The sequence below is a fragment of the Triticum urartu genome, chromosome 3A, assembly GCF_056163025.1.
Source record: "Triticum urartu cultivar PI428250 chromosome 3A, HENAU_Tu73, whole genome shotgun sequence".
Lineage (NCBI taxonomy): Eukaryota > Viridiplantae > Streptophyta > Magnoliopsida > Poales > Poaceae > Triticum > Triticum urartu.
The window spans coordinates 566,076,644-566,098,008 of record NC_141875.1 but is presented as its reverse complement, the minus strand read 5'-3'; the positions used below and the strand labels follow the sequence as shown (position 1 = coordinate 566,098,008).

Below are 21,365 nucleotides of genomic sequence, written 5' to 3'. Positions count from 1 at the left end.
TTACTTGTAGAACTGGCGCTCGTCGACGATGTCCTGCCGGAAGCCTCCTCGCCACACCACCAAGGCTTCCACGTCCTTCTCTGCGATGGCGAGGCGACGTTGCCGCCTCTGGTGGACACGACGATCCTCGTTGGTGAAAAGCCGTGGGAGAGGCGTCAGATCCTGCGCCCGCTGGCTCGACACGTTGGGAAAATTCATATCCCGACGAGGCCTCAGGAGGCGCCACGCTGCCGCGTCGTGCGTGCGGGCCGCCTCCTTTGCGGTGTCGAAGCTGCCGAGCATGAGACGTTTCTCGCGAAACCGGGTCTCGGAGGAGAAGGCGCCGGAGCGGCGCTCGCGGACTCCGTGAAAATCCGAAGCGCCCAGGCGGCGGATCGACATGGTGACGCAGAGGCGGCGAGAGTAGGCGGCGGACAGAGTGTAGAGGGAGCACCTTCTTTATACCGAGCACCGGCTGCGGCGCGCGCGCGAACCTTTCCCGCGCGGTGGAGCGCCAAAACCAGCGGCCGCTTTCCCCGCGCGCGCGAACCTTTCCCGCGCGCTAGAGCGTCAAAACCAGGGCGACGGCATGATCGTAAACGCGTGCGGTCATGAAATGGGTCGGCCCATTGGGCGCACTTCCGACCCAAAACTAAAAGAGGGCGGACGGCGGGCAAGCGGCCGACTCAAACGAACAAAAAGCGACAAAAACGCCATCCATTTGGGTCGACTCATTGGAGTTGATCTTAGGCTTAAACTCGCCCAGGCTTCACAAAAGTTCTGGCTCCGCCACTGCCTCTACTTCACTCTTGGTAAGGTTGGTGGGTGGTGAACTCGTGACCTCCACTACGCTACAGCCGCAGGCGGGTTCCCTGGCACAGCTCCGGTGTGTCCAGGTATTATTTTACGGTGCATGCATGTGGCCTAGTCTGGCCCGCGTAGGAAGAATTTGACCCGATTGGTTGCCTGCGTTTACTGTGCAGCCCGCATCGCACGGAACTTAAAGCACGTCCAGGCCAGGCCCAGGAAAAACGTCTGAATCGGTAGTTGCTCGCGAGCTTGACTCGGGCGAGGCAGAGGAGGGCGGCGCGTTTCTCTCCTCGTGCGACCCGGGAGATGGCGCGAGCTCGCCCGCGTCGCCAAAAAACCAGCGGGAGGATTTCGGCTCACCTCCCGCCGAGTTGACCCCCATTTAGCCCCCTCCCTCACCACCCAACTCCCGCCACCATTCTTCCTCCGTTCGAGCTTTCCCGCCGACGCGCATCGGCACCGACGAGCAGGTAAGCAGCGCATCTTCATCGGTCGGCGGTCCACGGCGTCGGCGCTCCTTCACCGGCCGGCGTTGATCTTCTACGACTGTCCCTCCCTCGTCCTCAAGCTGCAGCCATGGCCTCTGTGAGTTCAACCCCCCTTTCTCTCTGTTCCTTCTAGCTAGATCTGAGCTGTAGATAGGGTTTGATTTAGATGCAAGGTTGATTAGTGGTCTAATCTGTGAGCTGTTATGGTTGATTGCTATGCTGCAGTTGCAATTTGTGGTAGGGCTAGATGCTCAAGCATGTGGTAGGCTAGATTAGTAGTAGAGTTTGAAGTTGAACCTTGTGCTTGTGTTGATTCGTGCTTAGATACGTGATTTGTAGCTATTGGTGGTCCATTTGTAGCATGTTGTTTGTTGTAGATGTATGTTCGTGCTTATAGATTGTCCGGTATGCTTAGTATGATAGCGATGAACCATATGTACTTAGGCCAACTCCACCGCGCGACCCTATTCTGTCCGGCCCCGTCCGTTTGGGATAAAAGGGACAAAAAAGGCGGCCCAGCGCGCGGGGGCAAACGGACTTTTGTCCGCTTTGTGTCCGCTTTCGACCCATCCGCGGCCCAAGTTTGCACCGCTTTTGGGGTGAAACGGACACCACGCAGACGTGCGGGTCGTTTGCGCGTGTCCTCCCCTGGCTCGCCCGTCGGTGGCACAAGACGGGCCTTTTTCTATCCGCCCTCTTCCCTCCCTCCGGCGGCACCCCCTCCACTCTTCCCCACTCTTCCCCTCACTGCCGCCGCCGCCGCTGCCATTGCAGTCGTGCAGTTTGGACGCAAACTCGCCCAACCCCTTCCCCTCGGCGCCGCCGAGCTACCCAACCATGGCCACCTGGTTTGCGCACCCGCCGGCCGGTTTTGGGGCGGATCCGGTCGGTCTTGAGCTCGGCCGGTTGTGGGAGGCCTGGCCGCGCCATGGACTGGCCGGGCACCTTGTCGGAAGGCCCTGGCAGGGCCGCAAGGCCACATGCAGGCAGTGGCTCCTCCTCTAGCCGCTCAGATCTACACCGTCGGTGGTCCGCCGGCAGATACACAAATGGCGGCCGGCCGGGCTCGGTGCTTGCCCAAAAGCTCGCCGGCGCACCGTTGCCACTCATTAAGTGCGACCACTGCCCAAGGATGGTCGTGCGCCGCGTGTCTACAACGCCGGAACATCCCGGATGGGTGTTCATCAAGTGCTTAAACGATGGGGTATGCGCTTTTTTTAGCTTCGGTTTGTGCTCTAGATTTGACTAGTTGTGCTAACTTCAAATTTTGTTGTGTAGAATGGATGCAAGTTTTGGTATTGGGAAGAAGAGTACATCGATATATTGATAGAGTGAAATTTAGTACATGTTTGTGCACTTTTAGCTAGCATAGAGGTTGTAAATGAGACAAGTGCACTTGTTGCTAGATTAGAGGCTAGACACGAGACTAGGTCTGAGAAAGCAACATCTATTTCTGGCTTGAAGAAGAAAGGAGGATGCCAGATCGAGCCTCCTCCACAGATCAGCAATGAGTGCATCGAGAAGGCCCTAACCCAACTCAAGGGGGCAGTTATGGAAGTTGGCTATCTTCTAAAATGTATTCTTATTGTTCTTATTTTCTTTGGCCTTGCTTTACTAGTCAAAATGTGATGATGTATTGTCATGTACCAAAAATGAATGATGAAAAAAAGTTAAGGACTTGCAAAGAAAAATGCATGCGAACAGGATGCGGTCGGGATGCGTCCGCGCGCTGGGCGCACGACCACCGCATCTCAGGACACGCCCGGACACGACCCCAAATCCCTACCCAAACGGACAGAATCCAGACAAAATGGACGTCTGTTTGGGGTCGCGCGGTGGAGTTGGCCTTAGTATGATAGTGATGAAGTATGTGCTTGCTATGATAGTGATGAACCGTGTACATGTATGCTCCTTCTTTCATGGATTGTCTGGTATGTTGTGTGCTATACTTATTGTCAATCGTGCTACAATTGTAGGACATGACCACGCAAACACAAGATCTTAGTCAGACCCTTGTCCTGTCCGACAGCCAGTTTGCTCCATCGTTTGTCGAGGACTCACAGCCTATGTCCGAGATGGCACCTGATTTAGAGGTGTTCGCGTCTGATTCCCTCTATGTGCCAGTAGTGCTCGTTGAGGCAACTCCTGCTACTGTTGCTGCTGCCGTTGCACTCAAGGTAGCAACAACAAAGGCAAAGAAAGATAGTAGGTCGAACAACATGAAGTGGCAGTCGTTCATGTCCACGTTCGTGCTGAACAAGATGTGTGAGCTCATCTCTAGTGGAGTTAGAACTGACAAGGGCTTCAAGGAGGTGCACTTGAACACCGTTGCGAAGCAGGTGTTCGAGTTCTGTGGCCAGGAGGTGTCTGCCACCAGATGTACAACCACCTGAGAAAGTGGAGATGTCGATGGATCCAAGTGTCCAAGCTGAGAGACCTTATCGGCCCCTCATGGGATGAGAACACTTACTCCATAGTTCTGGAAGCAGAGCACTACACCGACCATGTCGCGGTTAGCTCACAGCCCTCTTCCTTTCATATTGTCCACCATTGACCAGTCTTAATCGCAACTAACAACACTTGTGTTTCATTCTTAGGACCACCCAAGGGACGTTGAGTTTCTCAAAACACCCATACAAAACTACAACCAGATGCAGCACATCTTCTCTTTCGGGCTGGCAACTAGGAAGCATGCCATGGGCTCGGGGGAGCCTCTTGGTTCTCCCATGCCAAACTTCCCTGGGACCCTGGACGTCGAGGTCCTTGATGGCCCTGACAAGCCCTTCGTGAAGCCCTTTAACAAGCCATTTGACCCCGTCCATGATAGGAAGAGGAAGAGAGGAAGCCTGATGAAGGAGGAGATCAATGTCTTTTGCAGCATGACTGAGGCGGTGAAGGAGGTGGCAACAGCCATCAGGGAGTGCAAGCCCCTCGACTATGAGGCTCTCATGGCAGCTCTCAGCCACCTGCTTGACAACAAGGCCCAGGGTGTTGGGTTCGTTGCCATCGCAGACGCTCACAAGGTGTTGTGCTTCAGGAGCTGGCTGGGCAAGCACTACTGCTAGAGTAGTGCTGCCTATGAGCGTGCATGATCCCCGACGGCGATGGTGGTGGCGACGACGACGACGATGGCAATGACGATGACGACGTACATTTTGTGTAGCTAGGGCTGAAAAACTATTTGATGGTCTGTATATTTTGGTGAGGTGGTATATACTAACCCCTCACGCTGATGGTGAACTTGCGGTGGTAGAACGACATCCTCTTTTGAATGTGGTGGTAGGTTAACACCAAAGTAGTGCTAGGTAGAACTTGCTATGTCGTATGATCATGCATGCTTTACTTCTTCTCTTCTGCTCCGTTATTGTTTGTGTGCTACTTTGCTTGCTACTTGTGTACTTCATTGATTTGCTAGGGGTTTACAGTTCATGGAAAGAAGTCAGTGCACAAGTGGCACATATAGCAACAATAGCCATAGAGGGTTGAAGAGTAGGCAGGCAACAGAACAAGCTTACTTCGACTGGGTGCGAAAGCAGGGAGGCAACAGTGTTGACGATGGCAAAGTTGGAGGTGTCAAGGTAGATCGTCAGTTTGCGCTGAAGCTGAAGAACTTCATCATCTTCGCCCAATTCATCGTCATTGTTGTGTTGTGGCGTTGGTGTGCTGGGTGTGATCATTGTGAGTAAACTGACCAACTAAAATACAAGGTAAGCACAACATGTACGTCGTATGCAACCAAACGTCATGTTTATGTGCCGCTTGGACCAATGCAGGCAACCAAACAAAATATACTTATGTATTACCTAATACAGAAACACTAGATGCAGACAACTAAACAACTTGCAGCGTATTAGAGCCTGTTTTTGTTCAATCAAACTGGGTTGAAAAATGTATGTGATGCAAAAACTGTTCACAACAATTTCTTATTGGCCGGGGGGACGAGCGGATACGGAGGATTGCCAAGAGAATCAAACAGGTTCATTTGTTTCGTTCCTAAAACAATAGCTGATCTCACGGCCGCAGCAAGTTGCAATTTTTTGAGAAGAATCCTTTGTGGCTCTCAAATTTGAACGGCCGCGGCAAGTTGCAAAAAATTATCTTCCCCTTGCACGGCCGCTTCTACTTCGGTGCCGTTCTCGCTGCGTTCTTTACCTTCAATGATCACCACGCACGAAGGCCGACACCACGTCGTTGCCCGCCGACACTAGAATTGGGCTATTTTTTTCTTTCTTTTTTCGTCTTCTGAAGGCGCTCCCTCTCGTTGTTCCTAGCCCAACAGTGCTCTTTTGTGTATAACATGGCAAATTATTTGAAATTCCATGACATTTTTACTTTGGATATACTATGGCAAAAAATCACATCCCATGGCAAACGTGTAGTAAGTTCCACAGCATTTTTATTGAACTTATCATGGCAAATTCTTTTTGATACTTTTTTTTGGGCATGGCAAATTTATTGTTCATAGCATGGCAAATTTATTGTACATACCATGGCAAATTAGAATTTTTGATAAATTCTTTCGTGTATACCATGGCAAATTATTTGAATATTCTATGGCAAATTTGTTTTTACATTTATTTTTAAAATTCAAACTTTTGGGGGGCATGGCAAATTGCATTGAGAGACCATGAAAAATTGATTTTTACAGACATGGCAAATTTATTGTTCAGAGCCAGGGCAATTTATTTTTCCCTGGACTATGGCAACTTCTTTTCACAGCCATGAAAATTTTAGTTCAACAACACAACAAAATAAGCAGGGTTAGAGCAATTTTCTAAAAAAAGAAGGATTTCTTTTTTTCCTTTTTCACTAATTTTCTAAAAAAATCTCTCATGTCAACTTCATTTCAATCACAGTCTAAAGACTTCCATTACATTTTTTTAGTGTTACCATGGCAATTTTATTACAACCAGCATGGTAAATATATTTTTTAAATGTTTTCTTTACCATGAGAAATGTTCACATGCAACTTTTACATAATTTTTTCATCATACACATGGCAAATTTGCATACAAAAATTGTTCATTAAATCATGCCAAGTCTAGATGTCTTCCAATCCTTGTTTTGGATGGGGGGTTGGGGGTTAGGTAGGGGGTATTTTCTGCGTAAGTATTTTCTATGATTTTCCATGATCATGGTCTAGATGTGTTTCTAGTAGAAACTTTCTTCTAATTTTCCTTTCAATCTGTAATTTATATTTATAAAGTAGTTGATGGCAGTTTCAAACTCCCTCCATCTCAAAATAAGTGTCTCAACTTTGTACTAACTTGATGGAGGGAGTATTATATAGCATGACATTTTTATAAATTAAAACATGGCAAGTTGTAAATTATGTTTCTCTACAATTTTCTGTATGAGATTTTTTTTTCTGTATGGCATCTTTTTCAGAAAGTACTTAACTGGGCCTATGCTGTTTTTCCTGCGCACTGTTTGGCTCGGACAGAGATGCAGAGAGAAAACAACATTAGGGCATCGACTGCATGTAAAAAGCCAAAAGTGCACAAATGATACCCTTACAAGTACATCACATGTGCCTGCTGTTTCTTGCAACAACGATATCATTTTACCATTCAGAAGCATTACAACGAAATCATAGCTCACGGCAACAGGATAAAGTTGTGAGGAGGCTTACAAATATTCTGTAACTATACATGCAAAACACGGTCACATACTTGGGTTCTAGTCAAGAAACTCAGGCTGAGAAATCTGAGAAACCTTCTTCGCATTGCTCTGCGTCGGAATCCTCATCTGAAACCTTTTCGGTTATTTCAGTATCAGCACCCTTGTCGTCAGCTTCGTCGCCGTCCTCACTTTCATCCTCCTCATCGCTGGAGCTCGATTCCGGCTGATCACCGTTTTCCTTCAAACCGAGGCTGCAGTCCTTGGCCGTCTCGGCATCCGGCAAGTCATCATCTGAGTCTTCCTCGTCAATATCACTTCCAAGCTCTATCTGGTCCACCTTGACAATAGGGAACTCCAGCGGCTTAGCAGGCCAGTCCTTGAAGAAATTGTTCAAGGCCATGAATTTGAACGTGTGCAGAAGCCTGTGCCTGTCCCTCTTGATATCAGAGTTAAGAAGCTTCTGCAAGAGGGTTGGTTCCCTACTCTTGGTCATCGCACCACCATCATGACGACGACTATTGTTGTTCCTCTCCCTCGGTCTTTTAGACTGAAAATCTTCTCTGTCGTCGGACCTCTGTCGCTTATTGTCACGGCCACGGCCCCGACCACGGCCACGCCCTCGGTTTCCAAAACGACCACCCCCCTGTCGAGTCTTCCAATTACTTTCCTTTTCATTGCCTTGACGTCCCCTGGGTTGACCCTCAGTGTCAGACAGATAGCCAGGTGGTAGTTCAGGGAGTTCCAAACCCAATTCCTTCTGCTTTGCTATAACTTCCTTGAGTTCCTGCACCAAATGAAACAAGAGTATTCAAGATTAACGCGTGTAGTAGATGGAAATATTGGAACAGCGTCGTCTGAATATTTAGACATATAAACCTGAAGTCTTTCATACGTAGTAAAGAGAACCACTTAAATAGATCAATTCTTCTTCCGTTTAAAATCTAGAGAAGACATACATGAACCATAGTACTAGAGCGGCTTACCCGGCGGCGCATTTGGGCCTCTTCATCTTTCTTTTGCTCATCCAATTGACTCTGACACAACTTCTGTATTATAAGGTCAGCAGTCAGTCAATGCTTCTTCCATGTTGACATAAAGTTGCTCAGAACTAATAAAAAACATAAATATATAAACATTGACCTTGTTTATGTTGGCACTTGTAGGGTAGTTTTTCTTGCGTGCTTGAACCCACTGTTTAACTTCTTTTTTGTCATAAATGATAGGAGGGCGCCTGCAAGTATATACTAAATCAATACAAAATTGGTAACAAATGAGATAGTCTAAGAACATGTGAACTGAAGAACAACAAATAACAAGTTAACAACAAAATATAGGCGTCAAAAAGTTTAGGTCGGCTTGTTCAATTCTGTTACTTTAGTCGATGAACTTTTATTTTTGCTAGAACAACATACAAGGATTCAATCATTTGCCAGACGACCACGAACATGTTTTAATAATTTAGAACAAAGTGACATGAAATGTCTGGTGGTTAGACAGAAATGTGGGCATCTAGCTGAGTAACAGAAATTTGTTACCACAAGCTAGTTGGTAGTTAGCACTAGAAATGATGAAGACAGTTTTCTACTATACACAGACCAGGAGAGATGCAGATACCAAAACATGTAATGAAACTCGTTTTCAATACCAATTATACACTTATGTATATGAAAAATATATCAGCATTCAGCATGACATACTTTCGAACTCCTTCAGATGCTGGGCTGTCAATGTGACAATCTCCTGATATTGGACTGTCACTACTTGTAAAATTACATTTTCCTTCTCTCCAGTCATTTCTTCCTGAAAAGATGATAAAGTAACTCATGGTAGTTAGAATACTAATGATATTGTATGGCATGCTCTTCTATCATGTAGCTAAGGTGATCAAATTCGTGACTCGATGTATATCATAAAATAGCACAAAGTTATACACAACTGTGGCAGATAAGATGTGAACTGCAGCATATTCATTTGTACTTTCCTTGCAGTTTTTTTTTCAAGATTCTGTAGGGGAGGCCCTGACAGGAAAATTACAATTTACACACGATATGTACAAGGAACGCAGTGGACTAGACTACACAGCAAGACATATACATGGGACCTTAAGCTAAAGAGTCAATCCAATTGACCAGAGGGCACTTAGCCTCCTCTTTAACCTTATGTACAAGTAACCGCATGCCTTCTGTTCAAAGATTTCATTGTTCCTTTGCTTCCTACTTTCCTTGCAGTTATAAGCACTTAAAATGAAGCTACACATTATGTCAAACGCATCACAAGTTAAGAGTTCAAGGCTAACTGACGATCATGCAGGTTCTACTTTTTTTAGTGGGAAAACAATGCATTGTAGAAATGAGTTATCATGCAATTAGACTTATGGACGCTCCTGCAGCCCTGCTTAATTCTGATTAACACGGCCCCCTATGCATGTTCCAAAGCATGAGGTGACACAGGGTAAGTTCTGTTTGTATGCCATAAGCATAGAACGGTACCTCTTCCACGGCCTTGATTAAAATTTCTCCCTCTCCCCCTGCCACCAGATGGGCTAAACCGTCCATCCCTACCATCTCCTCTTCCCCTTCCACCAGATGGACTGAATTGCCCTCCACCCCTACTATCTCCTCTCCCCCTTCCACCAGATGGATTGAATTGCCCTCCACCCCTACTATCTCCTCTCCCTCTTCCACCAGATGGACCAAACTGCCTTCCATCCTTACCATCTCTTCCAGGGTTAAATCGGGATTTCTGATCTGCTGCATTATTCCTCACACCATTTTCAGAGGCAACATGAGAGATGCCATCTGATTTGTTATTAGTTTGGTTTACCTGTGACAAATTAAGAGAAACATCAATTAGATCACAGACCTGTGCTGTACATTAACAGGGACCAGTACATCTAAGTAACAACAACAAAAGTTGTAAGCCGAGGTCTGCTCGTGAGAGGTATGTGATGATATAGCGATCATATTACCAATTCATAACAGCAACAGTAATATTAACCGATATGTTCACGGATATACGTTCCAAAACAATCACAAAAGCACTTTTCACACATTTATGAGAAGTAAGAAAGTTTGAGAAGGACAAATTTGTGCCCCCAAAAAAGCAGAATGGCATTCAGAATGGAGCTTAGTTGTGCCCATAGGCACAGATACTGTAAACAAGAGATACCAATACTCCAATAGAAAATTCCCTGGTGTGTGGCAGGCAGTACACTAACTATTTGGGCGCAGTCAAAAAATACTTGTATACTGAAACATCATGCTTGGGTAGCCAAACAATACAGCATTGCCATTCATCATTATCAGAATGCCATCACGGTGTCCTGATCCTAAATGGTCCTGCTAACACCCATAGAGAACATCACTCTGAAAGACATGACAGCTGATCAGCTATCCCAGTGAAATATGCCGCTAGTGGGGGAAATTGCAACAAAAAGGACAATCACAACTATTTACTGATCGAAAAAAGAAGAAGAATGGAGTAAAAAAAATTCAATAACCGCTACAGTGCGCTGATATGATCCTAAAGGCTAAAAGCGTAGTGTTATTATGCAGCAAATGATTCACCAACCTGACCGACCCCTCCACTACTGTTCCGATCTTTCCCATCAACGTTCAGCGCAGGCCTCGGCGGGCCGTTCACCCCGACACCGCTGCCGCCGCTGCCACCATTCCAGGCAGCGCCCATCATCGGCAGGGGCGGCCGAGGCCCGGCCAACCCAGCACCACCAGGCCGGAACACGCCGCCGCCGTTGAAGCCGGCCTGAGGGCCAGAGAAGGCCCCGAACTGATTGGGGTTCGGCGGGAAGCCTCCCGGCAAGAAGGGATTTTGCTGCTGTTGCGGTTGGTGGTGGTGTTGTTGTTGGTGCTGCTGCTGCTGGAGCGCGGCGGCGGCGAGGTAGCCGAGGTTCTGGAGCTGCTGCGCCTGGCCGAAGAGTTGCATCGCGAGGAAGGGGTTGGCCGCCGCCACCGCCGCCATGGGGTTGGCGGCGCCGAAGCCGGGGAAGGCGGCGGGGCTCATCTGCTGCTGGTGCATGGGGAGGGCGTGGGGCGGGGGCTGGCCGGGGTCGCCGGGCCGCGGGTGGTGGGGCTGGGCGGCGCTGGGGCGGGGAGGGTGGAAGGGGCGCATGGCGACGGAGAGGGGGAGGGGGGAGGCGGGTGGGGAAAGATTTTGGGTAGGGTTTTAGGGGCGAGGGGAGGGGGGCGTCCGGCGAGGAGACTAGTTAGAGCTGTCTGTCTGTCTGACCGTTCGTGCGCTCCTTAGTTCTCTTCTGCTTACAAAAAAAAAAACGTCGTGTGATCGTTTTGTGCTCCAACTAGGAGTTTTTTTTATCGTTTTGACCTCAAGGTTAAAAAACAAAATCGATGCTCTGAAAATGTTACTTACAAAAGCATTTTGAAGCTCTGATTTTGTTTTTTTTGCATGACTTTCACAATGTGATTTCATGATAAAATTTTGCATGCACAACAAACATTTGCGGAAGTATGCCACAAAAAAAAATTCATAATTTTTTGAATTTTTTTATTTTACTTTCACACCAGGAGCACATGCCTTTGCTACTTGAGAGAATGTCTTTGATCGAGCAGCTCTTCCACTCATTTTATTAGTAATCAAACCTCTTCGTACAAAGGTACTTTCGTATTTTGATCTGGCTCTTGCGTATGTAACTATGTATAGCTATCAATATATCATGAGAGAATTCCTTATTTAATATTGTCTTAAAAAATCCCTATCTGACACCGTAAAACTATTTCTTCATTATATAACACCAAGTATAAAATGTGCTCCCTTTGTGACGCTTCCATCCATTTTGCCTACTAAGGGTGTTAAACGACACCTGGAAAGACATTTTTACCCCTGGTGCAACTTGTGTCCAATATTTTTCACTTGACCAAAGAAGCAACATTTTTTTCACTTGACCAAAGAAGCAATTTTACCTTGAGGTCGCTGTTGATCAGCTTGCTTCGGCCGGCGCAGATCACATGATGGTCGGGGCTGGGAGGGGCGGCTAGGGCGGAGACAAGGATGGGGGCTGGTCGGGTGTGGAAGAGGAGGATGTTGCAACCCCTGTGCCGGCCATTTGAAGCCGCTCCTTGGCTGCCCTCGCAACGTAGTCGCCCTCCATCTCCCCCAGCCTATCGCGCAGTCCCCGACGCCTCCAGGAGCATTGGTGTCGCCGCTGCTAGGAGGATTGGCGCCGCCACCGGTAGCTAGGGTTAGGAGAAGAGGAGGAAAAGACAAGGACGAGTTGTGGTCGGGAGAGAGCTGCCGGCTCGGCCTCTTTTTTTTTCGTGCGGGCAGGGGCAGTTTTGTCCACTAAACAGAACTGGCAAGTGTCTAATGGAGTAATGGTATGTGCTAATGGAAATAATGAAAATGTTATAAAAGGCATAAATTTTAGCCTTAGTGTTGGGTAAGGAAGAAAAAAATTATTGATATTAAATAGGGAAGCAAAGTTTAAGACAGTGTTATGTAAAGAATTTTCTCATATCATCGTGACTCGTGAGCTTTGTCGTCTTTGGCATCTTGTTTACATGGTACTCCCTTCGTAAGGAAATATAAGAGTGTTTAGAGAAGATATAAATGATTTCCAAAAGAATAGAAGTGATCCATTCTCTTTGGTTGCTTAGACGTCAGTGTCGGGAAGTAATAACTTGGCTCCAGCTAGTAGATAGGTTATTGTTTTAATTCTCACAAGACCGACGCTTGGACAAATGGCGACCCTTCTTCTTTGAGTTAGTCTTTCGGGCTTCGATTCTCTTCAAGTTTCTCTCTCGGGACCAATTAGACATAGATCCAGCACATATTCCTGCCAGCTCCTTGGGACGGTGAGGTTAGGTTTTCTCGTTGTGCATACACAACGACAAGCTTTAGTGTCAGGTTCTTCGGATCGATTCAAGGGTTCAATAACAACGACTACAGCCCGAGGGGCACGTGCATGATGAGGGGTGATGGCGGAAGAAGGGTGAACAGCGGCATGGAGATGAGATGAACAAGGCAATAGCTCCATTTTAATAGTATCCATATGATTAACATGTACTCCCTTCGTTCCCAAATATAAGTCTTTCTAGAGATTCCAACAGATGACCACATACAGAGCAAAATGAGTGAATCTACACTCTAAACTATGTTTACATACATCCGTATGTTGTAATCCATTTGAAATGTCTAAAAAGACTTATATTTCGGAACGGAGGGAGTATAAATGCATTAATGAGGGAGATGTGATGAACAAGGCAAGCTAGCACCAATTCAAGTAACATCTCACAACAAATTCAGTCAGTTGACGAGCCACCGTACTTTTGCTTAAAGATAAAGATCACGAAGGACCGGAGAATGCGGATGATCCCCTGCTTCTGAAAATGAGTCAATAATATCCTATTTTGATTCAAATAGAACACAGACCCAAACCACGGGCAAATGACAGACTGTGGAAAATAAAAGCAGACTCATGGTTTTCACAAAACCGCCACACACCAATATACAACAGAGCTGAAGGACACAGCAGCTTTGCTTCAGGTGAAAAGACTCCAGCGCACCGGCCATATAGAATTCTGCACATTCCTTTCTAGCAATATACAGGAAAGCTGAGAGTGAGACAGTGAAATCGAAAGATATCTACTGTGCTGTTTCTGGTTTCAAGCATATAGTACACCCGATGGTCCTTTTGGGTTCCGAGCAGTGCAAATCGGCTCTCCTCATCTGTTCATCATCAGCGTCGTTCTTCACCAGCAACTCTCATTCATCAAATGGATTTCTTGGTGGAAACTGTCCTTGCTGTGCTGAGTTCCTGTTACAGGGCATCATGTAAAACATAAGGTCTTACAAACTATAAGAACAGGTTTCGGGGGAGCTTACAGCATATGGGAGTCTTGTACTTGCCCCGGGATGTACGACAACCCTCCTGGATTCAACAAAGAAAGATAATGTATATTAACAATGAGAGTTAGTGTGTTCGTCTACTTGTGTACTTCTGCTTGACGACCAATTTGGCGTGAAGAGGCGGATTACCCTGAGATGCAGAAGGAATATATGGCACGGTAGAATTCTGAGACATCCATGGCTCTGCTAAGTTGACGGAGTATTCTGCGGGAAGATGAGTATCCGGCAATGTTGCTTGTAGTGAGGTCAAATCCATAAACTGAAAAGAGGAATAAAAAAGATGATAAATAAGAACACAAAGAAACAGAGGTTTCCCTTGTGACAGGGTTTTGGCAGTACTGAAACAACTGCATTCTGAAGTAGCAGCCAATAAGAGAAGAATGTAAAAGGATATCGTGTGTTAGTCAGCAACGGTTTATTCTAAAGCTTACAATGTGTTTACAAACAAAAGGAACTATTAGTAGTCCATGTTATAACAGTTATAAGTGCAAACCAGAAAGTAGCAGTACAGTTACACACCATGTCGTTGGCTTCAACATCAGACTCAAATGCCATGTCAAACGGATTTGTTGATTTTCCAGCATGAGACACCATGCCCTGAAACCAGATTCAAAAGATCAGTTAAAAAGAACTGGGGTAAAATGGCTCAAGTTGTCCAGTAGCCCCATGACAGGCAAATAAAGCAAATACAACATCGCAAATCTTTCCTACACCAACAATTTGTATACATACATGAAAGCAGTCACAATCCAAGCATGCAAAGGCAGGAGAAGGCATGTAGCATGCCTCGATACACACGCAGTAAGAGCTAGAGAACTGTAAGGCCTCGTATCACCTTAATAGAACTTACATTTTAGCAAGTACCGCAGTAAATTAGATCATGGGGAAACACAAAATACATATCATATGTCAAACCATCCCACATATAGATCCATGTAAGCTAGCTTCCAATCATATGGAACGAATGTCAGGGAAGCATGAGGAGAGAACCTTCAATCATGGAGAACACATACCAGTTGGGGTTGAAGTGGTGCAGGAAATGATGGCTCAGCCAGGACACCAGGAGAGACATTGAAGCCAGGGAATATATCCCCAGGAGTTGACCTTTCAGGCTCACCCCTAGGCAAGTCCTAAAAGAATGGTTCAAACTGTTCAGTCCAGCCTTCTTTGAGAAATAAAGAAATATGTTTTTTTCAGCTTTTTAAAGTGATCAAAACGCCAGTTACACACACCTGCGAAGTTCTGGATTCCATGTATGGAACACTGGGTATGGCAAATTGATGAGGTGCTACTTGAGGCATATCATTGAATGCAAACACATTATTAGGCATGTTCCCAGTGGATTCACCAAAGGCATTCCAGTCCTAGGAAGCAACCAAGGAAATCAAAATTCATATTTAGCTCAGTAAAAGTAAAGCTGCAGCAAGCTTCACAGCTTTATATACCGAATGCTGAAGTACCTGGGAGTTTTCCTTGGAGACAGGGATCTTCACCTCTTCAGCATTTAAACTCCACTGGTCCATAGTAGGCGGAGATGTTTGTGACATGATGGCACTTGGTGGTGAATTTGGCAATGTTGATCGATCAATTGCTTTGGCAACAACACTTGGCAATGCAGCAGGCACCTGAGCTTGCACATTTGAAACAGAAGTTGACGAACCATATTGAGGTGTGTCGAAGAATGCCCACCCTTCATTAGCAGGCAATGGAGCTGCTGGTGTAATATGATGAACACTAGACGTAGGTGGCAGCTGTTGGTCAAAGCCAGCAAACAGATCCACTGACGGAGGGTAAGAGGAAGTTGCTGGGTCCTGCGCTATTGACAGACTGAAGAGATCTTGGTGCACAGGATGAGATGTGGGGACTGCTTCTGCTGATACAGACGATGAAGTTGTGACAACCTTCTGAACCACACCATTATGCACAGCTTCTTTAACAACATCAGAATGACCATTAAGAACTGATGCAGTCTGTTGATTAAAGCCGGCAAACAAATCTATTGGTGGAGCATAAACAACGGGTTGCGGCAATGTTGACATGTCAAAGAGGTCTTGATTAGTGAAAGCCGTTGGTTGTGGTTGTGATTGGGCTGAAACAGGCAAATGCCGCAGAGATTCTTGGGGGGCAATTTGGCTGGCTGAAGAATTCGCACTCTGCTGCAAGGCATTCGGTTGTGTAGAATGAGCTACAGAAGATGCCCCACTCTGATGGTTTGCAGCAGAGGGCACTGGCCTTTCTGTAGGTGCATCAGGTAGGACACCTGAATCAACTGATTTATTAGATGGTGAGCTACCATCAAACGATCCAAAACTCCCAGAAGAAGCTGTTCGCTGCACATATGAAGAAGATATATTTTATGTCTTACCCAATCTACTTCAAGAATTGCACAAGTGAATAGGTAATTTTACTGCAAAGTGAAGATGCAGATGGGAGGATCAATAACCTGTGAACGACGACCTCCATTAGAGTCTATTTGTGAAACTGCATTTGGATGTCTTTGGGATTGAGGATTTTCAGCTGATACATTTCTTGAATGGTGAACAGAAGGGCTGCTGTACCCTGTATCCTGAGAGCTAGGAGAAAGCACATCATTTCTAAAGTCACTGGTGCTTGAGGCTGAAAAGTCAGAAAATCTTGATCCGTGACTCTCATTAGCAAATCGATCTTCATGCATCTGATCCTTGGAACGACCAGGACTGTACAATAGGCTGCCGAGTTTCCCATCAAAGAGTGCCCTATCCGAAGGCCTCCGAGCAAGCGTGTTAACTTGCTTACCATATCGTCTATCCTCATACTGAAAATCATAAGGTGGGCTTTGCGAGTATGAATGATAGGAGTCAGGTCTTCTTGTTTCACTTTCGTTGCCCTTTACACTCTGTTGAAAAATTAGAATGTATAGTTAGCACATATGTGTGGCTAATAATGAAAAGGATTGCAGCACGAACAGTGTTAGAAATGTTCAACTGTTAGATGAGGGGAAATTCGGCACTTATATGTCCAGAATTAAAGACCATCACTCTTTAGATTTTACTAACTCATTACCTCACTATCAGTGGCTGGTTTGTCGGTGGACTTCGCACCAGCATACTTCTTGTCTACATAAACAGTTCTGATAAATTCCCTTATCCTATCTGGTTTGCTGAAACAGAAAGTTACTTGGTAGCATAAGAGGAAATATAGCAGTTTTTCATAGCACAGAATGCAGGACATGACTAAAAGGAACTTAAGAATGAAACAAACTCACCTGTTGTCAGGCAATCTCATTCGCTGCCAATCCCAATCTTTTAGGTAGATATCACGTGCTCGCTGCAGTTAGTTACCAACTCTGATGTAAGTCATAAAGTTGAGCAAGTAACTCGAGATGGGAACGGTAGAACAGTTCTGAGCACAGTTACCTGGTTACCACCCTGTTCAAGAGCCCGCACTTCTTGGGTAGTGAATTTAGACATTGACACTGATTTAACACGGTGAGTGAACTCACGGCTGTTATATCAAACACAGAATAAAAATTACTATTAAGGGCACGACAGGGAAATGCAGTAACTGGGGATAGCTTAACAAGACAGCATAACTTCATCATCTATTTCAGCAAATGGCGAAGTGGCTACATGCGGCTATCTCAGGAGACTAGTGGGATGTTCAGTTTGAGAAATTAGCTAATCTAGAGACCATCTCATGATAATCATGAAATGACCTCATGCCCTAGAGTCTTATATGGAAAATTCCATATGCACATATGCAGTAAGAATAGAGTGGAATAGTGTGAGACATTGTGATATTGGATTGTTAACTATTTCACGACAACAAAGAGTATCTACTCCTTTGTATCATAAAGTATGCTCCGTTCATAAATACCCCCTCTGTAAAGAAATGGTCTCCAATATGCATCTACGACCATTACTTTTTGTACAAAAATTATATCATGAAAGTATTGTTCACGACAAAACTAATGATACTATTTTCAACTTACCAATCTATATGATATTGTATATATTAGTCATCAAAGTTAGAAGAGTTCGATTGCACACTTTCTAGGAAGTAATCTATTTGCGAGCGAGGTAGTATCAAATACCACATCACAATTTTCTGCAGAGAATTTGGCATATAACTAAAACTAAACGTGAGATATAAGGCCAAAGAATAAAAGGAAGAACTGAAGCGGCAAAGAAAATCCCCAAAGTTGTAAGATACTCACTGTATCCCACTACATGACAAGCATGTAAAGGTCCAGAAATTGGTGCATACATATTGTGGCCCCTACACCAAAATAAACATTAGTGCGATTCAAAGAAATGTCAATATAACAGCATCTAGCATGATTCAGAGAGTTAAGTAAATACAGTAACCTCATTATATTTAACGCAAGATTACAAAGGTGGGATTCAACAAAAGTTAAGCAATGTAGAGACCTTTCAGTCAACTAAGCGGCCATCCTTACAAAAATAGTAAGCAAATCTACAACTTGAAAAATACGCAAGAGCGACACAAATTGCTTCTAGTGACATTAAAAGCAGCAAACTATCAGCACTTTTAGCCAACTAAGCAACTACACTAGCAAACAAATGAACGGCAACTGCGCACAGAAGTGACGAGGATCTCGGCAGACCAAAAAGAGTTCTGAATTAACAGACCAAACCAGCAATCCTAGATTACTCCAATGGCAACAAATTTAACAGTTTATGCAACCCATCAAGGTAATTACCCTATTGATCGGCCAAGCATCTAACCATCTAAAGCAAAATGATATAGGTAGGTAACAGTGCAATCCTTGCCATCCCCAACCCGACAGCCGCAGCTTAAACACAACACACGCGAGGGAACAAATAATCCGCAGCAGAGACAGCAAATTCCGTAAATCCGAGCTAAATCACCGAACCTCAATCACAGTCTCGGGGTCAACGATCCGCGAAGCGAAACGGGACAGACGCGTCAATCAGCTAAACGGCGGCGCGATAAACAAGTGGAGGAGGAGGAGGAGGGCAGTACCACACTGTTGCAGTTGATGCACTTGCGGTTGGGCGGCAGCTTCATGAGGCCGCGGATGATCTTCTCGTTCCTCTCCTCCTCCCTCCGGCTCCCCATGTCTCCACCGGGTGAAGGCGGAAATCCCCCCGGAAAAAATGTTTGCCCGGAAAGAAAAAATCGGCGGAAACGGAGAGCCCACGGCGGGCCGGCCCGGAATCGGCGAGCGGGGCGACGGATTCGGGCGCTGGCGCGGGGGGCTGGGGGTTCGGCGGCTAGGGTTTACTGGAGGGGAGGAGGAGGAGGCGGACGGGAATGGCGGCCGCGGCGATGAGTCTTCTAGAGAGAGATGGGGGAGGCGGAGCGGGGAAAAGGCGTTGGGGATTAGTGGCTGGCTGGCTGGCTGCGAGCCGACGGGTTCGGAAACCCCTTTTCCTTTTCGGCTTAGGATTAGGAAAGGCTTAGCGGAACCTTTGATTGCTTGTTTTTATCGAGCCGGGCGGGGACGGGAGCGTGGGGGTGGCGACTGGTTTCGTGGAATGGAATAAAACGGGCGGAGTGTGCCCCCGTGCTAAGCAACGGTCTGATGCGATCCTCTTTTTCAAATGCAGATGCACCAGGCTGGTGTCTCGTCCCTCCTTTGTTTAGTTGAGTTGATGATGCGTAAATGGGGCTTCGGGTACTGCGGAACGAATGAAATGAACAAGCATGGACATCCGGACGGGGACGCTTCAGAGAGCTCAGACGCACCGACACAGTGTTGGGGGTACGATCGGTGCGGCGTCAACGGTTAACTTAGTAGACAGTCTCTATAAAAAGAATCGACGAAAAGGCCTTCATAGCTTTGTTAATAATCAAATAACACTTATATCATCTGGTAAGAATTTAGCAATAAAACTAGTAGGTGCATCCATCCACACCAGGTTTAAAAACCAGGCCGCCGGCCTGACCAGACAAAACTGAAACCGATGTTGCTTGAAAATCTTCCAACACAGGACCAGCCGCCATAGATCGACATTCATTCAGCCGAAGAGCATTCACCACCATAATATTATCCATCCTCACCGGTATAATGTTACAGTTCATTAGTATACAGAAATAATAGGTCTTTGTAACGAATACTAAGAAGATCGTAATGGATATATCATAATAATTGTGTCCCAGACAAATTGCAATCAATCATTGTCACTGTATATACACATGTCACATCTGATTAGACATATTATTACGGATGATTTTTTTTTGCAGGAAGACATATGATGGATGATGATAGATTCTTTATAATATCCTGAGCTCCTACGTGGAAAATAATATTTCTATAGTTTTATTTAACAATTTACAATCAATGAATCAACATAATACTGCCTACAATCACACGTGATAGATCATTACAATCGTACATAAAAGTGTCCTAAAACTAGCACCCAACCACACCCCTTAAACCTAGCTCAAACGTTTGAATTGCCTGTCACCCCTTAATACAAACCATATATGAGGTGGATATGAGGACGCCTGGATGCGCCCACCACATCGGACCGACTGATGAGACCCACAAGGAAACCCATAAATCTGCTGAGAGGTCACCGATCCGTATTCCTCCCTCTCCCTCCCGCCCACGCTGCTACCACGACGTCGTCCGTGCAACAGTCCGCTCTGACGTCGTTGGCTGTCGGCCTCCATGGTCAACACTAAGGTAACCTACTAAAATTGCTAACCCCAGAGCGTCGAGCGAATATCCGGGTGGAGATGCGCCTCGCGTGCCTGTAACATGTATAGTATTTTACCAAAAATTTACAAAGTAATAGATTGCTAGTTAAAGCCCTAGGTCAAGCTTATATTTATGCTTATGCTTGGCCACGTTTATAGAAAGGAATGGATTGAAAAGCGAAACTTGTTAAAAACCTTTAAACTTGCTCTTTGTGGAGCATTGTATTATGATATTTTTTTGAAACAAAACATGTTTTGTTTATTTCTACTCTCTGGGAAAAATGGATCGATGGAAGGTCTATAAGTGATTGCGCCCAACTGGAGTCTTGCACACCAAGTGATTGCGCCCGACCGGAGAGGGGGAGGGGGATTGCACACTTGAGTAATTGCACTCGACTAAGGACATGCACATAGATTTTGGTGAGGACCGCAGCAAGTCGAGATCTTCCAAGTTAAAATGTGAAGTAACTTCCAGTATAGCCGCATGCTATTTTGGATCTGCCTTAGTTTTTCTTACCGAAATCCATTACTTTGATACCGCCATCGAAGAGGGGCCTTAATTGGCACGGAAAGGGGTGGAGTAGGACTAAGTGGAGGATGACGCTTTGGAAAGGCGGCATCACAATCTCCTCACAGTCATGCACCAAAGTGCATAGCAAAAAAATTGGATTGATTGTATCATGTGGGAAACATGTACAAACTCTATAGAGTCAAACCTAATTGACTAACCGCGCCCTTCGTTATGGGAAATTTGAGTAGCTAAGGACTTGAACTGAAGAAGCATAAGGGTTCTAGGTTGGGGATTTAACACAATGGTGTATTTCACTTCAGCCCTAAGTATGATTTTATCCATGTTGGGGATTGAGCCTTGGTATATCTACCCAAGTGTTTCACTCTAACCCTATATATTAATAA

General features: G+C 45.7%; 3 protein-coding genes across 3 annotated transcripts; all 3 read right to left on the bottom strand.

The window, feature by feature from the left end:
* On the bottom strand, nucleotides 1-381 carry LOC147980552 (ethylene-responsive transcription factor 3-like). The gene has a single exon (XM_087515659.1). It carries the CDS (start codon nucleotides 379-381, stop codon nucleotides 1-3), a length of 381 nt encoding a protein of 126 aa, XP_087371785.1.
* A 6,360-nt stretch (nucleotides 382-6,741) lies between these two features.
* NUFIP (GATA zinc finger protein) lies at nucleotides 6,742-11,042 on the bottom strand. Its single transcript, XM_048709001.2, has 6 exons — nucleotides 10,470-11,042; nucleotides 9,389-9,722; nucleotides 8,597-8,699; nucleotides 8,040-8,130; nucleotides 7,883-7,945; nucleotides 6,742-7,683 (listed from the first exon to the last, which is right to left on the bottom strand). Exons 1-6 carry the CDS (start codon nucleotides 11,025-11,027, stop codon nucleotides 6,970-6,972), a joined length of 1,863 nt encoding a protein of 620 aa, XP_048564958.1. The 5' UTR covers nucleotides 11,028-11,042; the 3' UTR covers nucleotides 6,742-6,969.
* A 2,184-nt stretch (nucleotides 11,043-13,226) lies between these two features.
* Nucleotides 13,227-19,202, bottom strand: ZIGA4 (ARF GAP-like zinc finger-containing protein ZIGA4). Its single transcript, XM_087547731.1, has 13 exons — nucleotides 18,768-19,202; nucleotides 17,977-18,038; nucleotides 17,177-17,264; nucleotides 17,026-17,087; nucleotides 16,824-16,920; nucleotides 16,225-16,656; nucleotides 15,242-16,111; nucleotides 15,014-15,145; nucleotides 14,795-14,911; nucleotides 14,301-14,378; nucleotides 13,911-14,040; nucleotides 13,758-13,803; nucleotides 13,227-13,689 (listed from the first exon to the last, which is right to left on the bottom strand). Exons 1-13 carry the CDS (start codon nucleotides 18,861-18,863, stop codon nucleotides 13,638-13,640), a joined length of 2,262 nt encoding a protein of 753 aa, XP_087403857.1. The 5' UTR covers nucleotides 18,864-19,202; the 3' UTR covers nucleotides 13,227-13,637.
* Between the last annotated feature and the right edge of the window lie 2,163 nt (nucleotides 19,203-21,365).

Coding starts and splice junctions, on each gene's coding strand:
- NUFIP (XM_048709001.2), bottom strand. CDS start 11,027: ATGCGCCCCTTCCACCCTCCCCGCCCCAGCGCCGCCCAGCCCCACCAC. Junction 9,723..10,469: donor GTAGTGGAGGGGTCGGTCAG/GTTGGTGAATCA, acceptor AATTTGTCACAG/GTAAACCAAACTAATAACAA. Junction 8,700..9,388: donor TAATCAAGGCCGTGGAAGAG/GTACCGTTCTAT, acceptor TCATCTTTTCAG/GAAGAAATGACTGGAGAGAA.
- ZIGA4 (XM_087547731.1), bottom strand. CDS start 18,863: ATGGGGAGCCGGAGGGAGGAGGAGAGGAACGAGAAGATCATCCGCGGC. Junction 16,112..16,224: donor ATGGAGGTCGTCGTTCACAG/GTTATTGATCCT, acceptor TCATATGTGCAG/CGAACAGCTTCTTCTGGGAG. Junction 15,146..15,241: donor TCTCCAAGGAAAACTCCCAG/GTACTTCAGCAT, acceptor GTTGCTTCCTAG/GACTGGAATGCCTTTGGTGA.
- LOC147980552 (XM_087515659.1), bottom strand. CDS start 381: ATGTCGATCCGCCGCCTGGGCGCTTCGGATTTTCACGGAGTCCGCGAG.